Source organism: Akebia trifoliata, chromosome 14, assembly GCF_017979445.1.
Source record: "Akebia trifoliata isolate Shusen 1 chromosome 14, ASM1797944v1, whole genome shotgun sequence".
Taxonomy (NCBI): domain Eukaryota; kingdom Viridiplantae; phylum Streptophyta; class Magnoliopsida; order Ranunculales; family Lardizabalaceae; genus Akebia; species Akebia trifoliata.
Window position 1 is genome coordinate 3,361,135 of NC_141388.1, and position 23,626 is coordinate 3,384,760.

Sequence of the window (23,626 nt, forward strand, 5' to 3'; positions counted from 1 at the left end):
TTAATAGTGATTCCTGTCTGATATGCAAGTGATATGGGACTATAGCCCTCATCCACTCAGATACCATGTAGAAGCCCATGCACCTAACTCATCCTCACAAAATCGGCTTATAAGGTGAAGATTGCCCCAAGTTTATATATAGCCTAAGGTCATGATGCCCAGGTAATGATGCCCAGGTAGTGTGGGACTATCACTCATAGTACTATCACACATCCATGTTTGCAAAGTGTGAAACGGGGTCAAAGTCACTCCAGCATCAGTCTTTCCTAATTATGTTGGATTGAATGTATATGATATATGAAAAATCCTGACATTGAAATTGACAACGATTCACACATTGCTGATGTGGATGTACATATGGAGCTATAGATGCTTTTCATTGAGATATGAGTGAAAAGCATCTATGGTTTTGTGCTCACCTCAACGTCAACGATGTGTGAATCAATGTCAATTTTAATGATACCTGGTTGGTTGTAAATCTTGTTAAATAAATGCAGAAATAGAGATTAAGAAATGGACTTTGGGTAAGTCGAATTCGTTCCACAGGGACAATGAAGATTCAAAGATTCATTCGGTTAGAAACCAAAATAGAATTAACAACAGATTTTTCTTAAAAATAAAATTGATTTGTTGCACAAATGAAATGAAAATTATTTGCAATTGAAATTAAAAACAGAAAAGAAAGATTGAAAATCTAAGAGAGAGAGATTAGAGAAGTTAATCAAACCTTTGCAATTAATCCATAATGTAGATAAATTCGGAATATAACTCAATCCATGGAGCAAGTCATTGCTCATGGATCGGACGGTGGAACAATTAAATCCTTAAGAGTAATCAAAGGATATTCATGAAAACACTAGTATGATTGAGATTGCCCAACTCATCTTCTAATTTTTCACATAGCATAGCCATTCTTGAACTTATCTAAGTAATGACTATCTAAGTTGGATTAGAATTATAAGTTGGATTACCTTAATTAGAATAGAATTTTCAGAATTAAAACATGTAAACAAAGCAAGAATTTAAATCTACACTAGAGGGATTAATTTGCTATGGTTTCCTTAACTTCTCTAATGAGAATTTAGCCAATCATTGCAAGCATTGTAATTGCAGAAAAATAATAAAAGAGAAAAGAGAGAATAGGTGAAAAAGATGAAGATGATGATCGATCTGAAATTCTTCTTTTATAGCTCTCCCAACAATTACACAAACAATGAATGGTTCTCTTGATGTTCTCACTACACTCAAGATCTCACCCAAAGGAAAAATTACAGAGAATTAAAAGAAGAAAAACCAAAAATTATGGAAGAAGAGAAGAGGAGAAGAGCCCCTTCCTTTGAAATCAACCTCCCAATTTATAATGTTCATATTCGGATAATCGGAGTGATTTGGCGGATAATTCGATTCGAATGACCCAATCAGTTACAACCACCGAAGCTTCTGTGAAAATCTCGAGGGCCAATTCCTCGAAATGACCGCGGCGCGGTCATGGCTAGTCGCAGCGCGGTGACGTGATGCCCAAAATCCTCGAGATTTTGTCGGATACTTCCTTTTTGCTCGCATGTTGTAATAGTAATTATTATTTCCTTTGTTGATTTCCGAATGAGCCATTTTCACCTGAAATTAGTAATAAACTATTGTTAGCCACATTAATTTGGGATTAAAATAAAATTTATTATTATTTTAAGGGAACTAGTATTTATACGATGGTAATCTCAGTGAAATTACGGTCCCAAAGTGAGATTATTGGGACCTTATCAATACCTCAACACGACTCATATTATATTCTACACGTTCCTTGCCATATATATATATATTTTGGTGAAAATGCAGAAGAAGAAAAAAAATTGGTGAAAATTTATGTTGGTGTTGTGACTTTTAATTAACCAAAACTATCAAGAAAAAGAAGACCAACATTAACCCAAAGGTTTGTGGACATTGTGTAAAAGATAATCAACTCCTAAAAATGATCAAAAGAAAATGAATTTTCTTAAAAATATTTGGAAAAAAAAATGATTTTCTTTTGAAATTTCACAATCATACATTTGCAAATTGATTGTGCAATTATGATTGATTCATCCATAATAAGAGCCTAAAAGGAAAACTTATTTCGTATTTTATTTATTTATTTTTCAAAAAAAAAAAAAAAAGAACAGATAAGTAAGACGTTGACAACAATTAAACTTGACAAAAACAAGTAGTTGTTTGAGTATTACATAAGATGCAATGTAATAAAATGTACTGTGCTACACGGTATCATTTAGACTAGATTTGAGTACCTAAGAGATTGATTTAGATTATGATGATGATTAGGATCAATAATTTTCTAGATTTTGGAATAATTAACTCGTATCCATTAATGTTTTCTATTTAAATCCATGAGGGTTTTATTGTAATTCATCCCAGAGAAATAAATCTAATAGTAGATTTCTTCAGTAGTGCATGGTTCACCTAGCTAGCAACCATACAGAGTCTTCTAGTCCTTGTATTTCACTTCTTTGGTCAATGGTTTCCAACCTAGGCTTCTTTTCCATCCGTATAATAGACAGTTGCACCGCTTCCACTGCCTCCCTCGTGGCATGGTGGCGTTGTGGGGAAACTTAGACATCTACTCGTTGTTTGCCTGCAATCTATTTATGATGGAATGTGTATTTGGATTTTTTAGGAGGAAACTGAAGAGTTAATATAATAAAAGAAGAGATGATCAGAGAACACCCCCCATGATCATGAACTTGTATATTCTACAACTCCCACAAAGCCAAGTCCATTCCCTCCCTATCCCTTATCCCTTAAGATATTAGAATTATTTACATCACTTCCTTTACAATCAAAGATATATTCATATTAAAATTATAGAACAAAAAACACACGGTATATTGGTAAAAAATAATTTTTTCAAGGTCAATTTTCATTTCAAATTCTAATTTCCAAATTGTATTTATGCACTTTAACATGTGCCCTAGTTAACAACACTCAAATAAAAATAAACAAGAAACACATGAAGAAATACATGATTTAGCTGATTCCGATATGCTCAGCAGCTCAAGTCCATGGCAAATAATACAACAACAACAAATTAAACTTCTATCACATAAATTTAATCAATAAATCTATTTAATGCTTATATAATCCCTAATCTATTTAAGACTAATGATTTTTTTAACTCAACCTGACAGTCGGACTCAAAAATCACCAATGCTTCATGTGCAAAGAGTTGTAGATTCTTTCGTTCAGATAAACAATTGTATCATCGGGATACACAATTGCAGATGGCAGATCGATTAGGTTGATTGTGTATCCCTAGGAACAAAATCTACTATTTTTTGCCCATGCCACATTAGTGAATTTTTGAATTTGCCAATCAGGTTTAGGGGTGTCAATGGGTCGGTTCCGATTCGGTTCCTATGATATTTGGAACCATAACCTTTATATTTTATCGATTCTGATTCTTGTCGATTAAGTATAATCAGAATCGAAATCATCAAAAATCACAGGTACCCGTCGGTTCCGATTCTCAATAATCGAATGAGAAAAATTATTTCAAAATCATTATAATAAAAAATTTCTTCTAAAAAATAACATATTATGTGTAAAATATCAACTTAATAATAATTTGTTCCACTAAAATAATGATTTAATGATTTTTATTTTCAAATAATAGAATGTATTTCCTTTACAAGTAATAAATTTAAAAAGAAATGACTCATCTTAAACTCAAATATTTAGTTTATAAGAAATTTGAAGAATTTTATATCATATATGTTAATTTTAAAATATAAAATTACCTTGAATCATGTATAATGTAAAAATAAATGATAAAATAAATCGATTCTGGATATCCATGGGTACCCATTAGATAAAACTTAATGGTTTCGATTCTTATAAGTTGGATTCCATATTAGACCCGACTCCAATCAATTCCATTAAAAAGGAAATGGGAACCGGAGTTTTCGATTTCTATTCCCGGTGAATGTGTACCCATGGACACCCCTAGTCGAGTTGAATTCAAAAATCAACACTCTCTATTTAATGCATACCATAGGCCTTAAATCTGTCTCCACGGAAGAAGCACGTGTAACAATTATTTATTCCAACTCATCCCATATTCTTCAGTTGGTACCAGTTTGGTCTGTCGTAAAAGGGGTCTTAAAAAATTAAAGTGCAATAAATACGCTATAGAAATTAAATTTTATATAAAAAATGCCCATAAAAAATTACTTTTTATCAAAATACCCTCAGATTTCAATTTCCTAAGTTTATTTACGACACTTTAGAGCACACATTAACAAAATCCGTCATAAAACTTGTAAACTTTATTTTCAGGACCTTTTGCAATTTAAGTGCTTTGTAGTAACTCCAAAGTAATAATTGTTACTTAGTTTTTAAATATATTACAAAAAATAATTTTATTAATTAAAATATTTTATGTAAATTTTTGTAAAGATCTGCCAAGAAATTTTAACAATATTATTTCTATTACAAATGAAATATTTTATTGGTATTTATGACCTTTTTACAAATTACCAAAATTCAATTACTCATAAGATAGAATGAAGGGAAATTACTAATCTTTCCCTCATGATTTGGGAAAGACTCATACTGGAGTAACATTGAAATTGACATCATTTGGTAAATTGGTGTGCATAGAACCATAGATGCTTCTCACTCATATCTCGATGAAAAGCATTTATGATTTTATAGACACATCCATGTCAACAATGTTTGATACAATGTCAATTTCAATGTTACTTCAGCATTTTCCTTTGGGAAAACACCTTATTATAAAATGGGATAAATTTAGACAATTTAAAGAATGAATTATACATTTGTCACTAAATTTTTTAATGGGTAATAGAATTTGATGAAACCTGACTCGAGCATAAAAACAGAGTATATGGATTAAGTCAACTCACATTTAGAGATAGAAATATCATACATCAAGGGTATTTTCATTAAGATTAGCATCATCATGAGAGTCGAGGAATGGGAGTTTGCTAACTTTGAGAGAGTTTTCCAAAACTTCAAAAATGTAAATTTTTTTTATAGGTTTTATTAATATTTATGATAAATTGAATCCCTTCCCTTGTGAGAAAGACCACTATTTTCAGAATGGACAAACTACTTCCATGATTTGGGTGAAAAGAGGTTCCCTACAGAGGTAATTGTGATTATCAATATGTAATTCGGCCAGGCTCTCTAGTGAGTCATCATTACCTAATCTATCATTTTTATTTAATTTTAATTGATCTTTGGAGCATGTAATCTTGTAATCGAGTTGTGCACGAATGGGATATGATATTTTCGTATGATTTCATATCTTGTTCTTGATCACGCGATACCTGTACTCTACATCAAAATGTTAAAACTACTTTACATAATAAAAAACACTCTCATCACAAATTTCATTAGGAAAGTTTCTTGAATGCACCTTGTGGCTGATAAGGTCCCAATTATTCGATTTTGGAACCGTAATTACACTAAGATTACCATCGTATAAATGTTAGTTCCTTTAAATAATTGTAAAATTAAATTATTTATCCAAATTAATAGAGCTTATGAGATATTATTGTTAATTATAGATAAATAAAGCGCACGTAGAAGTTATCAAATCACGAAACAAAGACGGTTACAATGTGCGAGCAAAAAGGAAGCATCCAACAAAATCTCGATGAATTCGGCCGCTACGTCACCGCTCCGCGGTGGCCCCCTAGTGCTTTGCGGTGATCTAGAGTCATCTTGCCTCTAGATTTATACAGAAGTTTCCAAATACTTTGGTGGTTGTAACTGAATGGGTCTTTCGAATCAAATCATCCGAAAAGTCAACTTAATAACCCAATTACGAATGTTATAAATTAGACGGTTGATTTCAAAGAAGGGGTCCCCTCTTGAATCCCTCTTGACCCTTTTCTTCTCCCTAATTTCTCTGTATTTTTCTTAATTTTTCTTTTAGAGAGAGTGTTTTATAGTAGTGAGAGGATCAATAGTTAATTGTGTTAGTTTTTTCCCCATTAGTTCTTATTGTAATTCTTTGGAGAAGTCATCAAAGAAGGAATCAAGTTTCATCTCTGTTTTACATTCTCTTTTTCATATACTATCTTCTTTTATTTTCTTATTGTTGCAATATGATCCTTGCAATGATTGGTTAGATCTTCTTTAGAGAGATCAAGGATGCCGGAGCAAGTTTATTCTATTAATGTTGTTTCAATTCTATATTTCTGTGTTAAATGTTAAATCTGTGAATCTCATTATGATAAGATCATTTAACTCATGGTTCTAATTCAAGCTTTAATGAGTATTACTTAGATAAGTTCAAGAACATTCATGCTCTGTGATGAATGGAAGCATAAGATCGAATCATCTTCCGATCCATGAGCAATGACTTGCTACGTGGATTGAGTCATATTTAGAACGATTTAGCATTATTGGATGACTTGTGATGGTAGACTTGAATTCTCTAAGCTTTTTCTTCTAGTTTTAATCCCTCTTTTCTATTACTAATTTTCATTCTTTGTGTTTAACAAATCTGTTTTGTTTTTAAAACCAATCTGTTTTCAAACTCTGTTTTGTTTTTAATTCGAATGAATATTTGAATCTTCATTGTCCCTGTGGAATGAATTCGACTTACCCAAAGTCTATATCTTAATCTCTATTTTACACAGCAAGTTTTACAAACGATCAGTGGCATCGAAAAACATCATCGTCTGTTATGAGAATGTAGAGCAGATGACTTAAATGATTTTTTAAAAGGTAATTTCTTAGGATTGGATTAAATTTTATATTTTGCTAGTTCAGTGATCAAATATTTTCAATGTCTTTCATCAAGATAGATAGAGAATATTTTATTTTCGTTAATCTAATCTAGGCCATAAAACCTATCTGTTGTAATTTTATTACAAAAACTTTGTTTGTTGATTGAACAAACTTTACTTTATGATTCATGCTTACCATGACTAATGTAGTAAGATTTCAATGGTGAAAATTAACCTTTTTATTATTATTTAAATTCTGATAATTTTGTCCTTTATAAACCTGTGACATCAAATCATGTTTTTCGTTGTCACAAAATGATAGGGTTAGAATCCACTCCAAGGTATGTTAAGTAACAAATTAGTTTCGTAAATTTCAATTTTATGAAGTGGTTCCCCACTTGATGGTTTACTCGGTAAAAAACTTGATAAAGTAAGGTTTTTTGGGTAACAAACTTCATAAAGTAAGGTTCCCTTAGAGTTTTTTTAAAATAAAAATGCAACAGTTGGATCTGCCAGGTAAAACTCTCTCTCCAGGAATATATTAAAAGAGTTGTGATAGTATGACTCGCCAGGTGGCATACTCAATCGACTCCCTGAAGTGGACAAGTTCAAAAACCGTAGATCTGTACGCATCTCGGGATATTTTTTTATGGGGAAGTGTAATCGTGTATCTCAAGGTGTATAGATCTACAATAATCAAATTTGTCACATTAAGGAGTCGATTGAGTATGCCACACGACCGTCATATTATCACGACTCATTATAGAAGGTTGGTGGGAGTACAGGGAATAGTTGGACATTGCATTCAACATTGTGCTGACAAGGCAATGTATTGTATAGAAAATAATTGATTTTTTAACCTGTATCTTGAGAAAGAAATTTATGATTTTTTATGAACTACCACATCAGCACAGTGTTGAATGCAGTGTTAGTGTAGCACAACTCATGATCCTTATTAGTAATCTCCTGTTTAATTCTTGGAAAATTCATGAATTTTTTACTTTTTTCAATGAAAGTATTATTCTCCGGATTATTGAACTATTCCAAATAATTCACGCATTTCAAGTTTAAAAAGAATAAAACGTGTTTTTTTTTTTATTTATACAAATTTTACAACTTTTACAAATTTTGATAAAACTCGGTGGAAAAAAAAAAAAGATGCTATTGTAACTTGTTGTATGTTGCAAAGTGTAAACTTGTACATTGTGACATGTAGCACAAATCAACTTTGAAGCAGCCAAGCTTCAAAATTTTGGAGGTATCCACTTTTTTACGTGCCAAATGTCCCTTTTATCTTTAAAAAAATTAATGACACGGCCCTCTACATTTATTTGAGATTACGCCTTAATTTTCTAAATTGATGATTTGTCCCTTCACTTTGATTTTCTTTTATAAACCAATGAAACAATAACCTCAACACCTTCATTATCACCACCATCATTATTACCATCACCAATATATCATCAACTTCACCATCACCATTAACATCACCATCACTATTATATTTAAATTTTTTTGAAATGAGACAGATAATATATATATGAAGCATATGCCGTATATTTTCCATTTATTGAATTTTTTACTGAATTTTTGCAATTCGAAATCGAATAGAACTTGATATGTGCCATGTTCCGAATTGCTAACAAGGTTCATGAACATCTTTACAGACACCGTACTGGATCCCGAGTCTTTATTACAAACAAGGCCACCTTGTAAATTGTCTTCAATGAGGGGCAGTGTCCTGGATCCCGAGCCTTTATTTATTTATTTATTTCTTATAAGAAGGCTCGTGGTACACTGTCTTCAATGAGTGTGGAAGCTGCCGCTCAAGTGTCCCTATTGTCATTCCTCAAAATTATGGGAATGAAGGTGGTGGGGGTATTAATGAGTTACAACAACTTGTCATCTATATACCTTACCTTAATGAACTTGAGAGTTCTTCCTCCTTCACTTACTTATATAAATCCATGGCTTAAACTGCTTATCTATACAATACTCTCTGAAGTCTGAAGAAGTGGTTCGTTTGTTTCTTTCCTTCGTTACTACTTACTACGATGGAGTCAGGTGGTTTTATGAAATTTCTAGAAAATAGAACCATTTTAATCACTGGTTCTACTGGCTTTTTAGCCAAGGGTACTATATTTACCTTTTTCAACTCTATATATCTATCTCTTACATTTCATGTATGTGTTTTCTTCTAGGGTGAATTATTATTTTGTGAGTTGAAAATGAGTTATTTACGATTCTGACTAACTGTTCATTTTAATTATCATGCAAAACTTGAATGATCACGTTTTCGTTAAAAAAAAATTTCAGGAAAATAACGAATTCGGAGGTTTTTAAAGTGACTATTTCGCAGGTTTAAAGTGACTATTTCCCAGAATCGTCAGTTTTAGAATAGATATATAGATGTGATCTTGCCATTAAATACACACATGATTTATTTTTCATCAGAGAGATGGTCACTTTTATAAATCAGCCAGATTGTCACATTTAGAATAAATACCAGTAATCTCATGAGTGAGATCGTCACTTTAAAATAATAATAAATACCTGTGATCTCACTATGCATGTTTTAGGAATTAAAATGAACACTGAACTGAAACAGGAATTTTAACAAAGAGTAGCTTTGCTTCTTTGGATGCAGTTTTCATGGAGAAAGTACTTAGGCTGCAGCCTCAAGTTGAGAAGCTTTTTTTACTATTGAGGGCTGAAGACAACGCATCTGCTACACAACGGTTGCGAAGCGTATGTGTAAACCCCACTAATTTATTAAAATAAATAAAAAAGGGTAAATTACTATTTCGTGATCAACTTCGATGAATTTATGATTCCCGCTCACTGTTCATTTTAATTACCAAAATGTAAACGGGCAACGACTTCAACGGTTTTAAAGTGACTATTTTGCAGGTGGAATCGTAAATTCGTCAAAAGTTAATCACTTTTGGTAAATATCTCCATAAATTCAATAGATGTTTGGTAGTAAAGAGAAACACTGAGATCCAACAATTTTCTTGGGATCCATTTTGTTAGTTCAGCCGATGTTAGATCGTACCAACCTTGTTTTTGAGGCTACAATTTTCCCAACTACTTATATAAAAGGGTCCAGATACATTTCCTCAGGATGGAGGATTGAAACCCTCCTCCCACACCTCAATACATGCTACATGAGCCACAATCCAAATGATTAATATCTAAAATATATCTTTTTAAAATTTCCTTGGATTATGACTTACGTGGCATGTGTTGAGGTGTAGAAGGATGGTTTCAATCCTCTACCCTGGGTGCATGTGATTTGGATTCCATATAAAAATAATGGTACTGGAATGACCTCAAGATAGTACCTCACATCTCACTTTCGTGACATGGAAGTGTGTAGGAACCATAGATGCATTTTATAGTGAGATATGAATTGCAATCTTGAGATAACTTTAGGATTATTCATATAAAAAAGAGAGTTGGAATCGAGAGCGGTGTTCCATTCTTATAACAACTTATGATGTCTACATGGCTCGTTTTGGTTAGAGATTAAACATATGGGGTTGAGTGCAATATAGAAAACAGTATGGTTAAGAATCAATATGTTTAAAATTCCTATTAAAACGTGCCATGTTGACATCATTCCTATTCTATAGGACTGTGACATTGTATTTTATCCTAATTCTATAAATAAAAGTCGAGATCCAGAAAGGTCTCTTTTTAATGGTAACAAACGATGCCTACATAGCACATTTTAATCAGAGATTAAATATATTGGGATGCGTGCAACATAGAAAAGTTAAGAGGGACGAGAACCTTTGTTCCGTTTTTCCTGTAGATCTCTGTAACTCATCTACAATACAATATTTCATTCCATTACATCACATTGAAGTAAAATAACAACTCAGTCCTCTTGGACTCATGGTTTAGCTGAGATTTAAAATACATATTAATAAATTGTCCCGATCCCAATTCTAAATAAAATTGTAGGATGATCAACTAATTATCACGTTGGTTAACCCAATCCACAAAAAAAAAAGAGGTTTAGGACCTTGTTATTGAGCTAACAAAGGTAGAGTCGGCTTCAAAAAATTCTAATCCATTAAATCCGGGCTGTTCCTAGGCCTAACAATTAATGCCCAACCTAATCGGGCTAGCTACTAAATTTTTTATATGTATATTGTTAGCTGTATGATTCTTTACTAACATACAATAAAATATATTATAAAATAATAATTTTATTTCCATTTCTATTTAATTTTTAATTAAGATGATTTGATTCCTATTTTATCGAAAAATAATATCAAAGGGCTCTGAACAACTTTGGAGTTTAAATTTATATTTTTTATAACATCGAAAGATTCAACTTAACCTGGTCCAACCTCATTAGGAAAGGACACGGCGGTTTTTTTGTTTTGTTTTGTTTTTTTTTTTGGTTTTTGGCTAAATGAGCAAAGGATTTGATAGGTTAAGGAAAATTTACATGGCACGCTTACTTGACATAGGGCCCATGGGGCACAATGTGAAAAAAGCTCAAATTTGACGGCCTTAGGTAGTCAAATTTCATAAAACTCGACGGACCAAGGGGTTGAATTGGCGTTGAATTTTTCATTGTCAAAATTTTTTTTCGACGGCCTAAAACTATCAAATTAATGAAGGATGGGAGAAATTCGACAGCCTTAAGCCATCAAATCTGGGAATATCAAGAATTTCGACGGTCCTAGACTGTTAAAATTCAGTTTCTAAAATTTGTAGGCCTTGGCTGTCAATTTTTTTCTGTCAAATTTTCCAATTTTCACGTAGTGGGGGGTTAGGGCTAGTCTATAGTACAACCCATCTCTTTAGGGTAGGATTAGGGCTCTTGCAGCCCGGCCCATACCTGCCCTCTACTGCGACCATCTTAGCCGTATGATTGGTTATCCATGGTAATGTGATGGAAATTCTCTTAGATTCCAAGCATGCTTAATCTTGTTTTTATTGTCACAGGTGATGGGGAAGGAGGTTTTTAAGATTTTGAGAGAAGAACATGACAAGGTGGGTTTCGACACACTTATTTCGGACAAGGTGACTGCTGTTGCAGGAGATATCTCCTTAGAGAACTTGGGTATACAAGACACAACGTTGCGAGAAAAGATGTGGAAGGATATCAACTTCGTCATCAACGTAGCTGGGACCACCGCTTTTGATGAGAGGTAGTAATGGTTTTGTTTATGACTAACTCTCGTGGTCCCCCGTCCCACCTAAAAATGTACCCCATTTTAATAGGACTTTTCAAGCCTCATCCCATGGTTAAGGCACTCCGTCTCGGTCAACATGAACATTAGGATTTGAGGAAAAACACAGATTTTCTCATTCTACTCTTCTCGGGATTAATATGCTATTTCCTTAGGATACATTTTTCTTGAAAATCTCTGACATCCCAACCGTCACGTTGATGGAGAGCCTCAACCAGTTGTGAGGCTAGTATTTTGGTAAATAGAAATATGGTCAATACAGGTAGTAATGATTATTTTATGACTATCATTCCTGGTCCCCTGGCCATCCTAATTAAAAAGGCACCCCCTTAAAAGGTTGATATTTTCATAGTTTAATTTTAATTTTAATTTTAAATTTGGGAGTTTGGTAGCGGCCCATTTGCAACACCTTAGATCAAGCCCAAAATAATTTTTCTTTTTATATTTTTGGTTGAGAATGAAATTTTCGGACTTCGGTGTTGGATTGTGAATATGCATGGTCGTCCATGTGAATCCAAACATCCTTAGTAAGATTTGAAATTTTTTCGAGTTAGTCAGGCAAGCCTTACTCATCAAATTATATATTTTTCCTCACCACTAGTGTTTATTATGATCACAAGAATTAGGATTCAATTATTAGGAAAGTTTGATTCAGTAAATTTTCCTTGGCAATGGGTAAATGACCAGCATTAGCAGTCAGTACAAGTGACACTATTCTCTCTCTCAGACATGCATAACTTTTTAAGTGCATCTGCTCGTAGATATGATGTGGCCTTAAGCACAAACGCAATGGGAGCTAAACATGTGTGCGAGTTCGCTAAGAAATGTGTTCAATTAGAATTACTACTCCATGTTTCAACAGGTGAGTTGGTAGTTTACTTCTATGAAGACATTTGTCACAGAAATGCTGTTGTTTGAGGTGCAAAAACAAATTAACAGTGTGGGTACACTTGTTCAGCTTATGTTACGAGAGAGAAGGAAGGACTCATATTAGAGAAACCATTCCGAATGGGTGAAATATTCAATGGAAGCTCAAGCTTAGACATTGATTTAGAGGTCAAATTGGCTCAAGAAAGATTAAAAGAACTCCACAAAGAGGACATGACGGATGACTCCGTAAGATTTTCCATGAAAGAATTGGGGATGCTACGGTTTGTTATTAACCCTTTTAATTTTCTTTCATTCCAAAGTGATGAGTTTTTGTGTGTGTGTGTGTGTGTGGGGTTCGGTTTCATCGTCTCATCCATGCCAAATACTAAGTCATCTTGGACGAGTTTTCCAATAAGTTTGAGACGTCTTGTTCAACAATGAGAAAAATGAACATGGGATTTTAAATCTCGTCCAATACATTGACTTGTCTGTCCATCTCGTCCATGCCTGATACTGAGACGACTTGGACTAGATGTCTTGGTCTCGGACGAGTTTTGAAACCATGCTTCTGATGAATCATTTTAGATGAATCAAACCATGTGACGTACATATTGTGCATATTAGTGCAAGATTGCATGGATGGGCAAACACCTATGTATTTACCAAGGCAATGGGAGAGATGCTTCTTGGGCAGTTGAGGGAGGACCTACCCCTCGTTATAGTCCGCCCAACCATCATAATAAGCACCTATAAAGAACCATTTCCGGGTTGGATTGAAGGTTTCAGGTAAATGTATTAAACATGTTACGCACAGTCATACGTGAGATAGGACTATATGGAGATGAATATATAATTGATGTTATTTTTTTTTTTTTAACAGGACTCTTGATGTTGTGGTTGGTAGTTATGGTAAGGGGAAATTGAAACGCTTCCTAGCAGATCCTGAGTTAATAATGGACGTGGTAAATTAACTCTAGATGCTTATTATTATTATTTTGTTAAAATTTTCCTGCTAAGCAAACAATTGATGTAACTGTAGGCAAAGGTGAAATCCAAGGGCTGGGATAATAGACGTATTCCGAGAATGCCTTACGTATCTCTAAGATAGTGAGATTAGATCTCAATCCCGCCCTCCCCCCGTGCCGAGCCAGGATTTTGCTCATGTGGGAGCAACCAAGGGCAGAAAAAATTTTGTAGGGACAAGTAAGAGTGAAGAAAATAATTGTGAAGGCAATTAAGAGTGGAAAAATAATAATTTGGGGGAGCAATAGTGACAGATTTTTTTATCCGCCGTTAAAATCTATTGCAATAACACATTAATCCATAGAATTTGAAAACTCTTGTGGGGGCAAGTGCCCCCACATCCTCCACTCTAAATCCGCCCTCCACCTTAGGCTCAATCTTAATTTTTGCCTCATAGAAGGGGCACAGATCTAATCTCACTATGAATTTTGATGACAACTATTAATTTTAGAATAATGGTGGAGTGACCTCAATTCACACTTTGTTGAGGTGGAGGTGTGTATGGAACCATAGAAGTTTTTCATCGAGAAATGAGTCGTGATAATGCCCTCCTTTGCCATATGCCCCCATCACAGAACCAAAGACCATTTGCCTCGGGATACTCAGGAAAAGATTTATGATTCTACGTATCCCAAGGAAAATGATCCACAATTCTGTGATGAGGGCGTATGTCAATGGGGAATGGGGAATGGGGAATGGGGGGGGGGGGGGGGGTATTATCTTTTCTCTTCTCCCTTTTTGAAAAATTGCCCTCCAACTTTATTGTCTTTCCTATTCTGTCTTCAATTTTAATGAAAATATCCTTTCAACTTTTTATATTACCTTCCCTCTTGTAAGTCTCTTTTCCCCAAATACTCTTACAACTTTATTGTCTTTCCTCATCAACTCCCTTAATGTTGGCACGAGCATTATTTAGTGCAAAATTTGTGTTTGAAAAAAAAATCTTGAGATGTGACCAAACATGATTTTTTTATTTTATTTTGTTTGGTGAAGATCTGAAGCCCCATTATACTTGGGAAGTCCATGGACTAACTCATCTTAACCAAACCGGCTTGTAAGGTGAGGATTGTCCTTGGTTTATATATAGCCCAAGGTCATAATATCCGATGTGGGATTATTGCTTACACTCCCCCTCACGTGTAATGTGTCTCTTAGATCCTTGTGGTTACCCACTTTGATACCATATAGACACCCATCCTCACAAAACTAGATTGTAAGGTGAGGATTGCCCTCGGTTTATATATAGCCCAACGTCGTTAGGGGCGGAGCTAATAAAGAGCTTGTGGGGCAATTGGCCCCATAGAACTTTGAGAGAGTTCTTAATTTTTAACTAAATACATGCCTCATTTGCCCCCACGCACTTATCTCCCTCCTTATTTGCCCCACCCCATCACCTCCCTCCAATCCAAACCCCCCCTCTGATAGTTACTAAGATGACATTGTCTTTTGATTGGGCCTTTTCTCATGGACTAATTGGAAAAGACCTAAAGAACCTTTTCTTCAACTTCCAATAAAAATTCTTTGAATCCTCCACAGGCCACCAACACCCCTCCAATCGCGGTGCATAAAAGAAATGGATGTCCCAAACCGTGTACTTAGTGTATCTTAATGCTACCAGCATCATTTTCAACATAGCTATCCAGATTAGAAAAGATGTACATGTAAATTCTTTAAATAGTTAATACGACTTAAACAATATTTTAAATTAACCATCAATGAATTTTGAAATCAAGCAATGAATAATTGAATCAATGGAAAACAAAATAAAAATTACCAATCATAAATCTACTTACCTTATGCCATCGATAAATATTCATGGATTTCTTTAATTTTTAATTGCTTGACATATGGTGTGCTCCTTTTCTCAATGGATTCAAGCTTGATTGATCAACAAGTGATATTTTTCTCTCATCTCTCTTACTTAGAAAATGGCGTGTATTCTTGAAGTAATTAACTATCCAATAATCTTTACAGAGTATGTTGGAAGAGGGCATATTCAAATTATATTTTCTGATTCATCAAGAAATTAAGAGTAATACAACTCTTATATTTCTCATATTAGCTTCTATTACGATTTTTGTCAGGATTAGAATTTCGAAATGTGTGGAGCTTGGCTAGCCTGACTCTAAATTAGTAAATATTGAAACGGATACATGGCTGGGCCAGTAATTTCAGCCTCATATGTAACCCGTATAGTTGTTTCCCTCATTTACACGTAGAGAGATGCACCTATATCGTCTCAAGAGTAGTGGCAAGATTTTCTGTAGTAAAGTGGGGCCTCTTATAGATCCAATATTATGAGCTTCTACTAATGCACACCAAGAATCATCATAACCTAAATAGTCTCGAATTTCTATGTTCGTAGTTTTTGGGCCCAAAGATAAAGTTGTTAAATTGGTTGGATTTCATATTTTACAATAACCAAAATTTTAATGTTTCTAATAACGATGGTGTGATACAGATCCCAGCAGACATAGTGGTGAATGCTATGATAGTTTCTATGGCCACATATCGTCTTCAACCTGTCGAAGTAATCTACCATGTGGGCTCTTCTTTACAGAACCCTTTGAATCATACTGATATCGCAACTTGGGCCTATGGATACTTCTCAAACAATCCATTAAGAAACCAAAATGGAAAGCCCATCAGTGTTTCCAAACCTCTTCTATTTCCCACAGAGGCCAGCTTCCACAAATACATTTATCTACATTTCAAGCTACCACTACAGGTAATATTAATAAATAACCCAGTACCCAGTACATTAATTACGGACAAGCCCGTTCCCTAAACTCGATCGGTTATAGTACTACTTTATTAATCTGAGTCAACTCAGTACTGTTGGTGGATGTTGGTGCTTCTAGGTTTTGCATGCAGTGATGAATGTAGTGTCTTTCAAGTGTTTGGAGGATCTATACAGCAAACACAACCGAAGGTACCAGTTGTTAATGAGATTCTTCGAACTATATCTGCCCTTCGTCTTCTTCAAAGGAATGTAAGTTAAATAACCTTCTGAGGACTATAGTTTTGATATTCAAAATTTTACTTCTTCTATCTTTAATTTGGAAAAATCAATTACTAATTAAGCTCATTAATTAGAACGAACCTATTGGCCTCTAGAAGAAGACCATGTATTCATTATATAAAGATGGCCATTCTTGTGGTACCCCATAAGAAGCTTATACCATTGCATCAATCTTACTCAAGTATTCTCAATTATAATAGTGCTTTGGCTTTTCAGATTCGACAACTCAAACATCGAAAAGTTCAGATTAGTTATGAAGGATGATGAAGAGGAAAAGGCATTTCAGTTTGATCCAAAGAGCATCGATTGGGAAGACTACTTCATGAATGTTCACTTCCCAGGCTTCACAAAATACGTTCTTAAATGACAACTGATATGTATGATGCACGTTTGTAGTGCCGTATTTTCTTATTTAAACTATATATTTTTATTCTGTTGTGGCACCTGCAAGAATAAGACATGTATTTGGATATTTTCCTTCCAACTCCTCCCTAGTGGCGTGGTGGGGAAACTTAGACATCTACTTGTTGTTTGCCTGCAATCTGTTCATGATGGAATGTGTATTTGGCTTTTTTAGGAGGAAACTGAAGAGTTTATATAATAAAAGAAGAGATGATCAGAGAACACCTTCTCATGATCATGAACTTGTATATTCTACAACTCCCACAAAGCCAAGTCCACTCCCTCCTTATCCCTTATCCCCCAAGAATATTAGAATTATTTTCATCACTTTGATTCTTCCTTTACAATCAAGATATATTCATATTAAAATTATAGAACAAAAAACACACCTTATCTTGTTTTTACAAGGATTGCACATGGGCCAGGTAGGCCCACTATTTAGGATTACATCACTTTAATTCTTTCTCCATTTTTTACAATTAAGATATATTCATATTAAAATTATAGAGCAAAAAACACACGGTATGTTGGTAAAAAATAAAATTTTCAAGGTCTCTTCTTTACAAATTCCAATTTCGAAAGTGTATTTATGCACTTTAACGTGTGCCCTAGTTAACAACAGCCAACTAAAAATAAACGAGAAACACAAGAAGAAATACATGATTTACCTGATTCGGATATGCTCAACAGCTCAAGTCCACGGTAAATAATACAACAACAACAAATTAAACTTCCATCACATAAATTTAATCAATAAATCTATTTAATGCCTATATAATCCCTAGTCTATTTAAGACTAATGATTTTTTTCACTTAACCAGACAGCCGGACTCAAAACTCACCTGTCATGTGCAAAGAATCGTAGATTCTTTCATTTGGAGAAACAACTATACCCTCGGGATACACAATTGTAGATGGCAGGTCGGTTGTACACAATGTATTTTTTGTTATATAATTTTAATATGAATATATCTTAATTGTAAAGAATGAAGAAATAATTAAAGTGATGTAATCCGAAATATTGAACCTACCTGGCCCATGTGCAATCCTTGTAGAAATCAATTACTTTATCGAAAATTTTTGTGCTCTCATTTTTCAAAGCTTAAATACTTAGCATCTTCCATGCCCAATTATTTTTGAGTGCTCTAGATTAAATTAAATAGTATATAATCCGATATAATAACTTGAGTGTAGACTGCTTTATAAGTACTTGTTCTTTGACCCTTTGTGTAATGTGAGTAGGGGAGAATATTTTTCTAAAAGAGATCGAATTTGATTTGATCCTATAAGTTTTTTATTCCTTTTTCATCGAATTTCTCTTAGTTTCTACAAAAAAATTTCCAACAAATTCAACGTGACTCTTTTAAACTCGACATGGAAAAAAGGGCTAAAATTCGACAGACCTCTGTATTGAATTCACCTCATTTTTCACATGGTGGTTCAAACTACAAATCATTCAACCTAGGTTAGGCCTACCATGATTTTCCTATGCCTTCTTGGGATGACTGACGATAATATGTCGTGTATTTCATGGTGGGTACACTTTTGTGACTTCAACTTCGAGGGATAATGAAATATCGAAATTTATTTTTTGAGTCATACTGTTAACTTCCAACACTTGACTGATCATTTGTCCAAACTTTCTAAAGAGACGTGATACTAGTGGTCTGCATCCAAGATAGATTAGGTGCACGAAACCATAAATGTTCTCCCAAACCTTGGCAGACTTGCCTCAACCCATGTTTTTGGTTCTCCATAAAACAAACAGTGAAATGAGAGAGTACTCTCACGATGTGAAAATTGAAAAATTCGACAAAAAAAAATTGACGGGCCAAGACCTACGAATTTTAGAAAATGAATTTTGACATTTTAGGATCATCGAAATTCTTAATGTTCCCAGGTTTGACGGCTTAAAGCTGTTGAATTTCTTCCATCCTTCATTAATTTAATAGTTTTGGCCCATCGAAAAAAAAATAAAAAATTGACAATGACAAATTTGACGCCAATTCGACTCGTTGGTCTATCGAATTTTATAAAATTTGATGACCCAAGGCCTTCAAATTTTCACATTGTGTCTTAGGGATTCTCAACAAAAGGGATCCCTAAAAGATAGTACCCATCTCAAGAAAATCTGTTTTTTTTCCCATCATCTAAACCTCAAACGTTGCTTGAGGTTAGAAAAGTCCAATAGTAATGTGGGTCTGTTCAATTTGAACACTTTCAGCATCAGTGAGTTAGGCTTTCCGCGACTCATCAGTAGTGTAGGTTGATTGAATAGTCATTTAACCTTATCTTATTTAAGTGGTTCACAGGTGCCATTTCTTTCGCCCTCCATCCATCCACTAATGAGCTACAAATTTTCTAGAACATGTGTGTTGTCACATGTTGAGGTAGTTGGGAAATTAATTATGTCAAATTATAGGCTTGATAATTAATTAGCTGGTCCAACTCTAAATAATAATAGATTTTCTATCTCATGCGTGGCACATTAGTAGCTCAATTTTATTTATGTTGCAAACTCTTAATAATTTTAACAATCAAATTTGGAAAATAATAGAAGAGTTCTATTATTTATCAGTTTTATTGATCAGTTAGAAATCTTAATTGGAATAGAATTTTTTTTTGTACTCTTTATCTCTAACTTATAAATTGAGATTATTGATTTATTTCTTCGCATCAATAAGGCACCTTATTTATTCTTTGTATTCTCTGTTCACAAAAGCTTCCGTGACCCACATTTCAAACATTGTGATCCAAATTGGGGTTTCTTCTTCCACTTTGACCCCAATTTGAGGGGAAGTATAGGAAATCATATGCACATCAAGACTGCCTATACATGAAAATCAAATGAAATTCAAGTTCAAAATAATGTCAAATCATAACTTTGGCCCAATTTTATGTCTTGTAACTAACAACAATATATTTTATGATCTTTCTCTCCTTGTAAACATTGTAACTATTATTAAGAAGCTCTCCATCAATTATGGTAATCTTTACTATGTATAGAAAAGTATCATTTATTGACTAACCCATTGGGAATGACCTACAAAAACCATGGAATGAAGGAGATTGCCTTGTTCCTCCTTAAATAAATAATCTTGAACCGCAAGGCACACATAGAATCTACTAAGCAAAACAAAATAAATGACTCCGAAATTCATACTAACTATTATTAATAATACTGAATAAAAAATATTCATTATAATGCTTTTAGTAGATTCTTAATACTTCTAATTTAATTCTACCTTGTACTTATCCAATAACTTACTAACGTACCCAAAAGAAAATATCTTTCAGAAATAAATCTAATAGTAGATTTCTTCGGTAGTGGGTCACCTAGCTAGCAACCATAGAGAGTCTTTTAGTCCTTGCATTTCACTCTCATTAATGGTTTCCAATCTCTTTCCCAAGCTAGGTTTCTTTTCCATCCTTATAATAGACAGTTGCACCGCTTCCACTGCCTCCCTCGTGGCGTGGTGGCATTGTGGGGAAACTTCATCTACTTGTTGTTTGCCTGCAATCTGTTTATGATGGAATGTGTTTTTGGATTTTTAAGGAGGAAACTGAAGAGTTTATATAATAAAAGAAGAGATGATCTGAGAACACCCCCTCATGCTCATGAACAGATTAACATGTATATTCTACAACTCCCACAAAGCCAAGTCCACTCCCTCCCTATCCCTTATCCCTTAAGAATATTAGAATTGTTTACATCACTTTGATTCTTCCTTCACAATCAAGATATATTCATATTAAAATTATAGAACAAAAAACACACCTTATCTTGTTTCTACAGGGATTGCACATGGGCCAGGTAGGCCCAATATTTCAGATTACATCACTCTAATTCTTTTTATCATTCTTTACAATGAAGATATATTCATATTAAAATCATAGAATAAAAAACACACGGTATGTTGGTAAAAATTAATTTTTTCAAGGTCATTTTCATTATAAAGTCCAATTTTCAAAGTGTATTTATGCACTTTAACGTGTGCCCTAATTAAAAACACCCAAATAAAAATAAATAAGAAACTCACCGATGTGTCATGTGCAAAGAACTATAGATTCTTTCATTTTGATAAACAATTGTGTCATCGGGAAACACAATTGTGGATGACAGATCGATCAAGTCGATTGTGTATCCCAAGGAACATAATCTATTATTCTTTGCCCATGCCACGTCAGTGAATTTTTGAGTTTGCCGGTCGGTCAAGTTGAGTTCAAAAATCAACCCTCTCTATTTAATGCTTACCATAGTCCTTAAATCTGTCTCCAGGGAAGAAGCACGTGTAACAATTATTTATTCCAACTCATTCCATATTCTTCGGTCGGTACAGTTTGGTATGTCGTAAAAGGGGTCTTAAAAAATTAAAGTGCAATAAATACACTATAAAAATAGAATTTTATATCGAAAATGCCCTTAAAAAATTACTTTTTATCAAAATACCCTCAGATTTCAATTTCAAAAGTTTATTTATGACACTTTGGAGCACTAGTTAACAAAATCCGTCATAAAAACCTGTATACTTTATTTTCAGGACCTTTTGCGGTTTAAGTGCTTTGCAGTACCTCCAAAATAATAATTGTTACTTAGTTTTTAAATATATTACAAAAAATAAATTTATTAATTAAAATATTTTATGTAAATTTTTGTAAAGATCTGCCAAGAAATTTTAACAATATTATTTCTATTACAAATGAAAATTTTTTATTGGGATTTATGACCTTTTTACAAATTACTAAACAAAAATTCAATTACTTAGTAAGATAGAATGAAGGTAATTACTAATCTTTCCCTTATGATTTGGGAAAGACTCGTGCTGGAGTAACATTGAAATTGACATCATTCTTGAAATTGGTGTGCACAAAATCATAGTTGCTTCTCACTTGTATTTCGATGATGAAAAACATCTATGGTTATACAGACACATCCACGTCAACAACGTCTGATACGATGTCAATTTCAATGTTACTTCAGCATTTTCCTTTTGGAAAACACCCTATAATAAAATAAGATAAATTTAGACAATTTAAATTATGAATTATACATTTTTCACTAAATTTTTTAATGAATTATAAAATTCAATGAAACCTAACTTGAGCATAAAAAGGGAACATTTGGATTAAGTCAACTCACATTTGAAGGTAGAAATATCATACATCAAGGGTATTTGCTGCATTAAGATTAGCATCATCATGAGAGTCGAGGAATGGGAGTTTGCTAACTTTTGGGAGAGTTCTCCAAAACTTCAAGAATGCGATTTTTTTTATTATAGGTTTTATTAATATTTATGATAAATTGAGAAAGACCACTATTTTTAGAATGGACAGACTCCTTCCATGATTTGGGTGAAAAGAGGTTCCCTGGGGAGGTAATTGTGATTCTCAATATGTAATTCGGGCTCTCTTTACTAGTGACTCATCATTACCTAATCTATCATTTTTATTTTATTTTAATTGATCTTTGGATCATGTAATCTTGTATCGAGTTGTGGGATATGATATTTTCGTATGATCTCATATCTTGTTCTTGATCACACGATACCTGTACTCTACATCAAAATTTTAAAACTACTTTACATAATAAAGAACACTTTCTAATTTCATTAGGAAAGTTTCTTGAATGCACCTTGTGACATTGAAAAACATCATCGTCTGCCATGAGAATGTAGAGCAAATGACTAAAACGATTTTTTTAAAAGTAATTTCTCTTGATTGGATAAAATTTTATATTTTGCTAGTTCAATGATCGATTATTTTCAAAGTCTTTGATCAAGATAGATAGATAATATTTTATTTTCATTAATCTAATTTAGGCCATAAACCCTACGGAGCTGAGATGTTATTTGGCAAATGTGGCAATCCATGTGACTCCACAAGCCTTTTTAAGGGTGGGAGTGTGACTCAATAAGTGACACTAGCCAAACTCTTAAATGAAGAGTCGTGATGAATGCACACAGTCATGGTACATGGTTAGGTATGCGACCGACGTGGAAAGGGCACAGAACCATAGATCATTTTAGGGACACACATGAAAAAGATGTGGGCTTTGCATCCTTGCCACGTTAGCCGCGTACCCAACCGTGTACCAAGACTGTGTGCATTCATCATTATTCTTAAATAAAAGCATTATTAGGACTCAAGAGCATTATAGCAAGGATATTTTTTTCTCACAGATTTTACATGTTCTCCATGACACGGCAAGTCTAACAAGGTAGTTTTGTAGATTAGGGATGCATTCAATACATGCGAGCTCATGTGATTTGAGGATCTTGGATGGTGTGAGATACGTGACGAAGAAGAAGAAGACTGGGAAAAAAAAAACAGCACACCCTTCTTTATTT

At 33.7% G+C, this 23,626-nt stretch overlaps 1 protein-coding gene across 1 annotated transcript; it reads left to right on the plus strand.

Annotated features, from left to right (window-relative positions):
- The first annotated feature begins 8,754 nt into the window (after positions 1-8,754).
- On the plus strand, positions 8,755-17,496 carry LOC147385555 (fatty acyl-CoA reductase 1-like). Its single transcript, XM_086423609.1, has 10 exons — positions 8,755-8,882; positions 9,397-9,497; positions 11,715-11,920; positions 12,724-12,824; positions 12,921-13,113; positions 13,457-13,618; positions 13,713-13,794; positions 16,317-16,583; positions 16,717-16,847; positions 17,094-17,496. The coding sequence occupies exons 1-10, from the start codon at positions 8,804-8,806 to the stop codon at positions 17,242-17,244; spliced, it is 1,473 nt and encodes a 490-aa protein (XP_086279735.1). The 5' UTR covers positions 8,755-8,803; the 3' UTR covers positions 17,245-17,496.
- Positions 17,497-23,626: the final 6,130 nt, after the last annotated feature.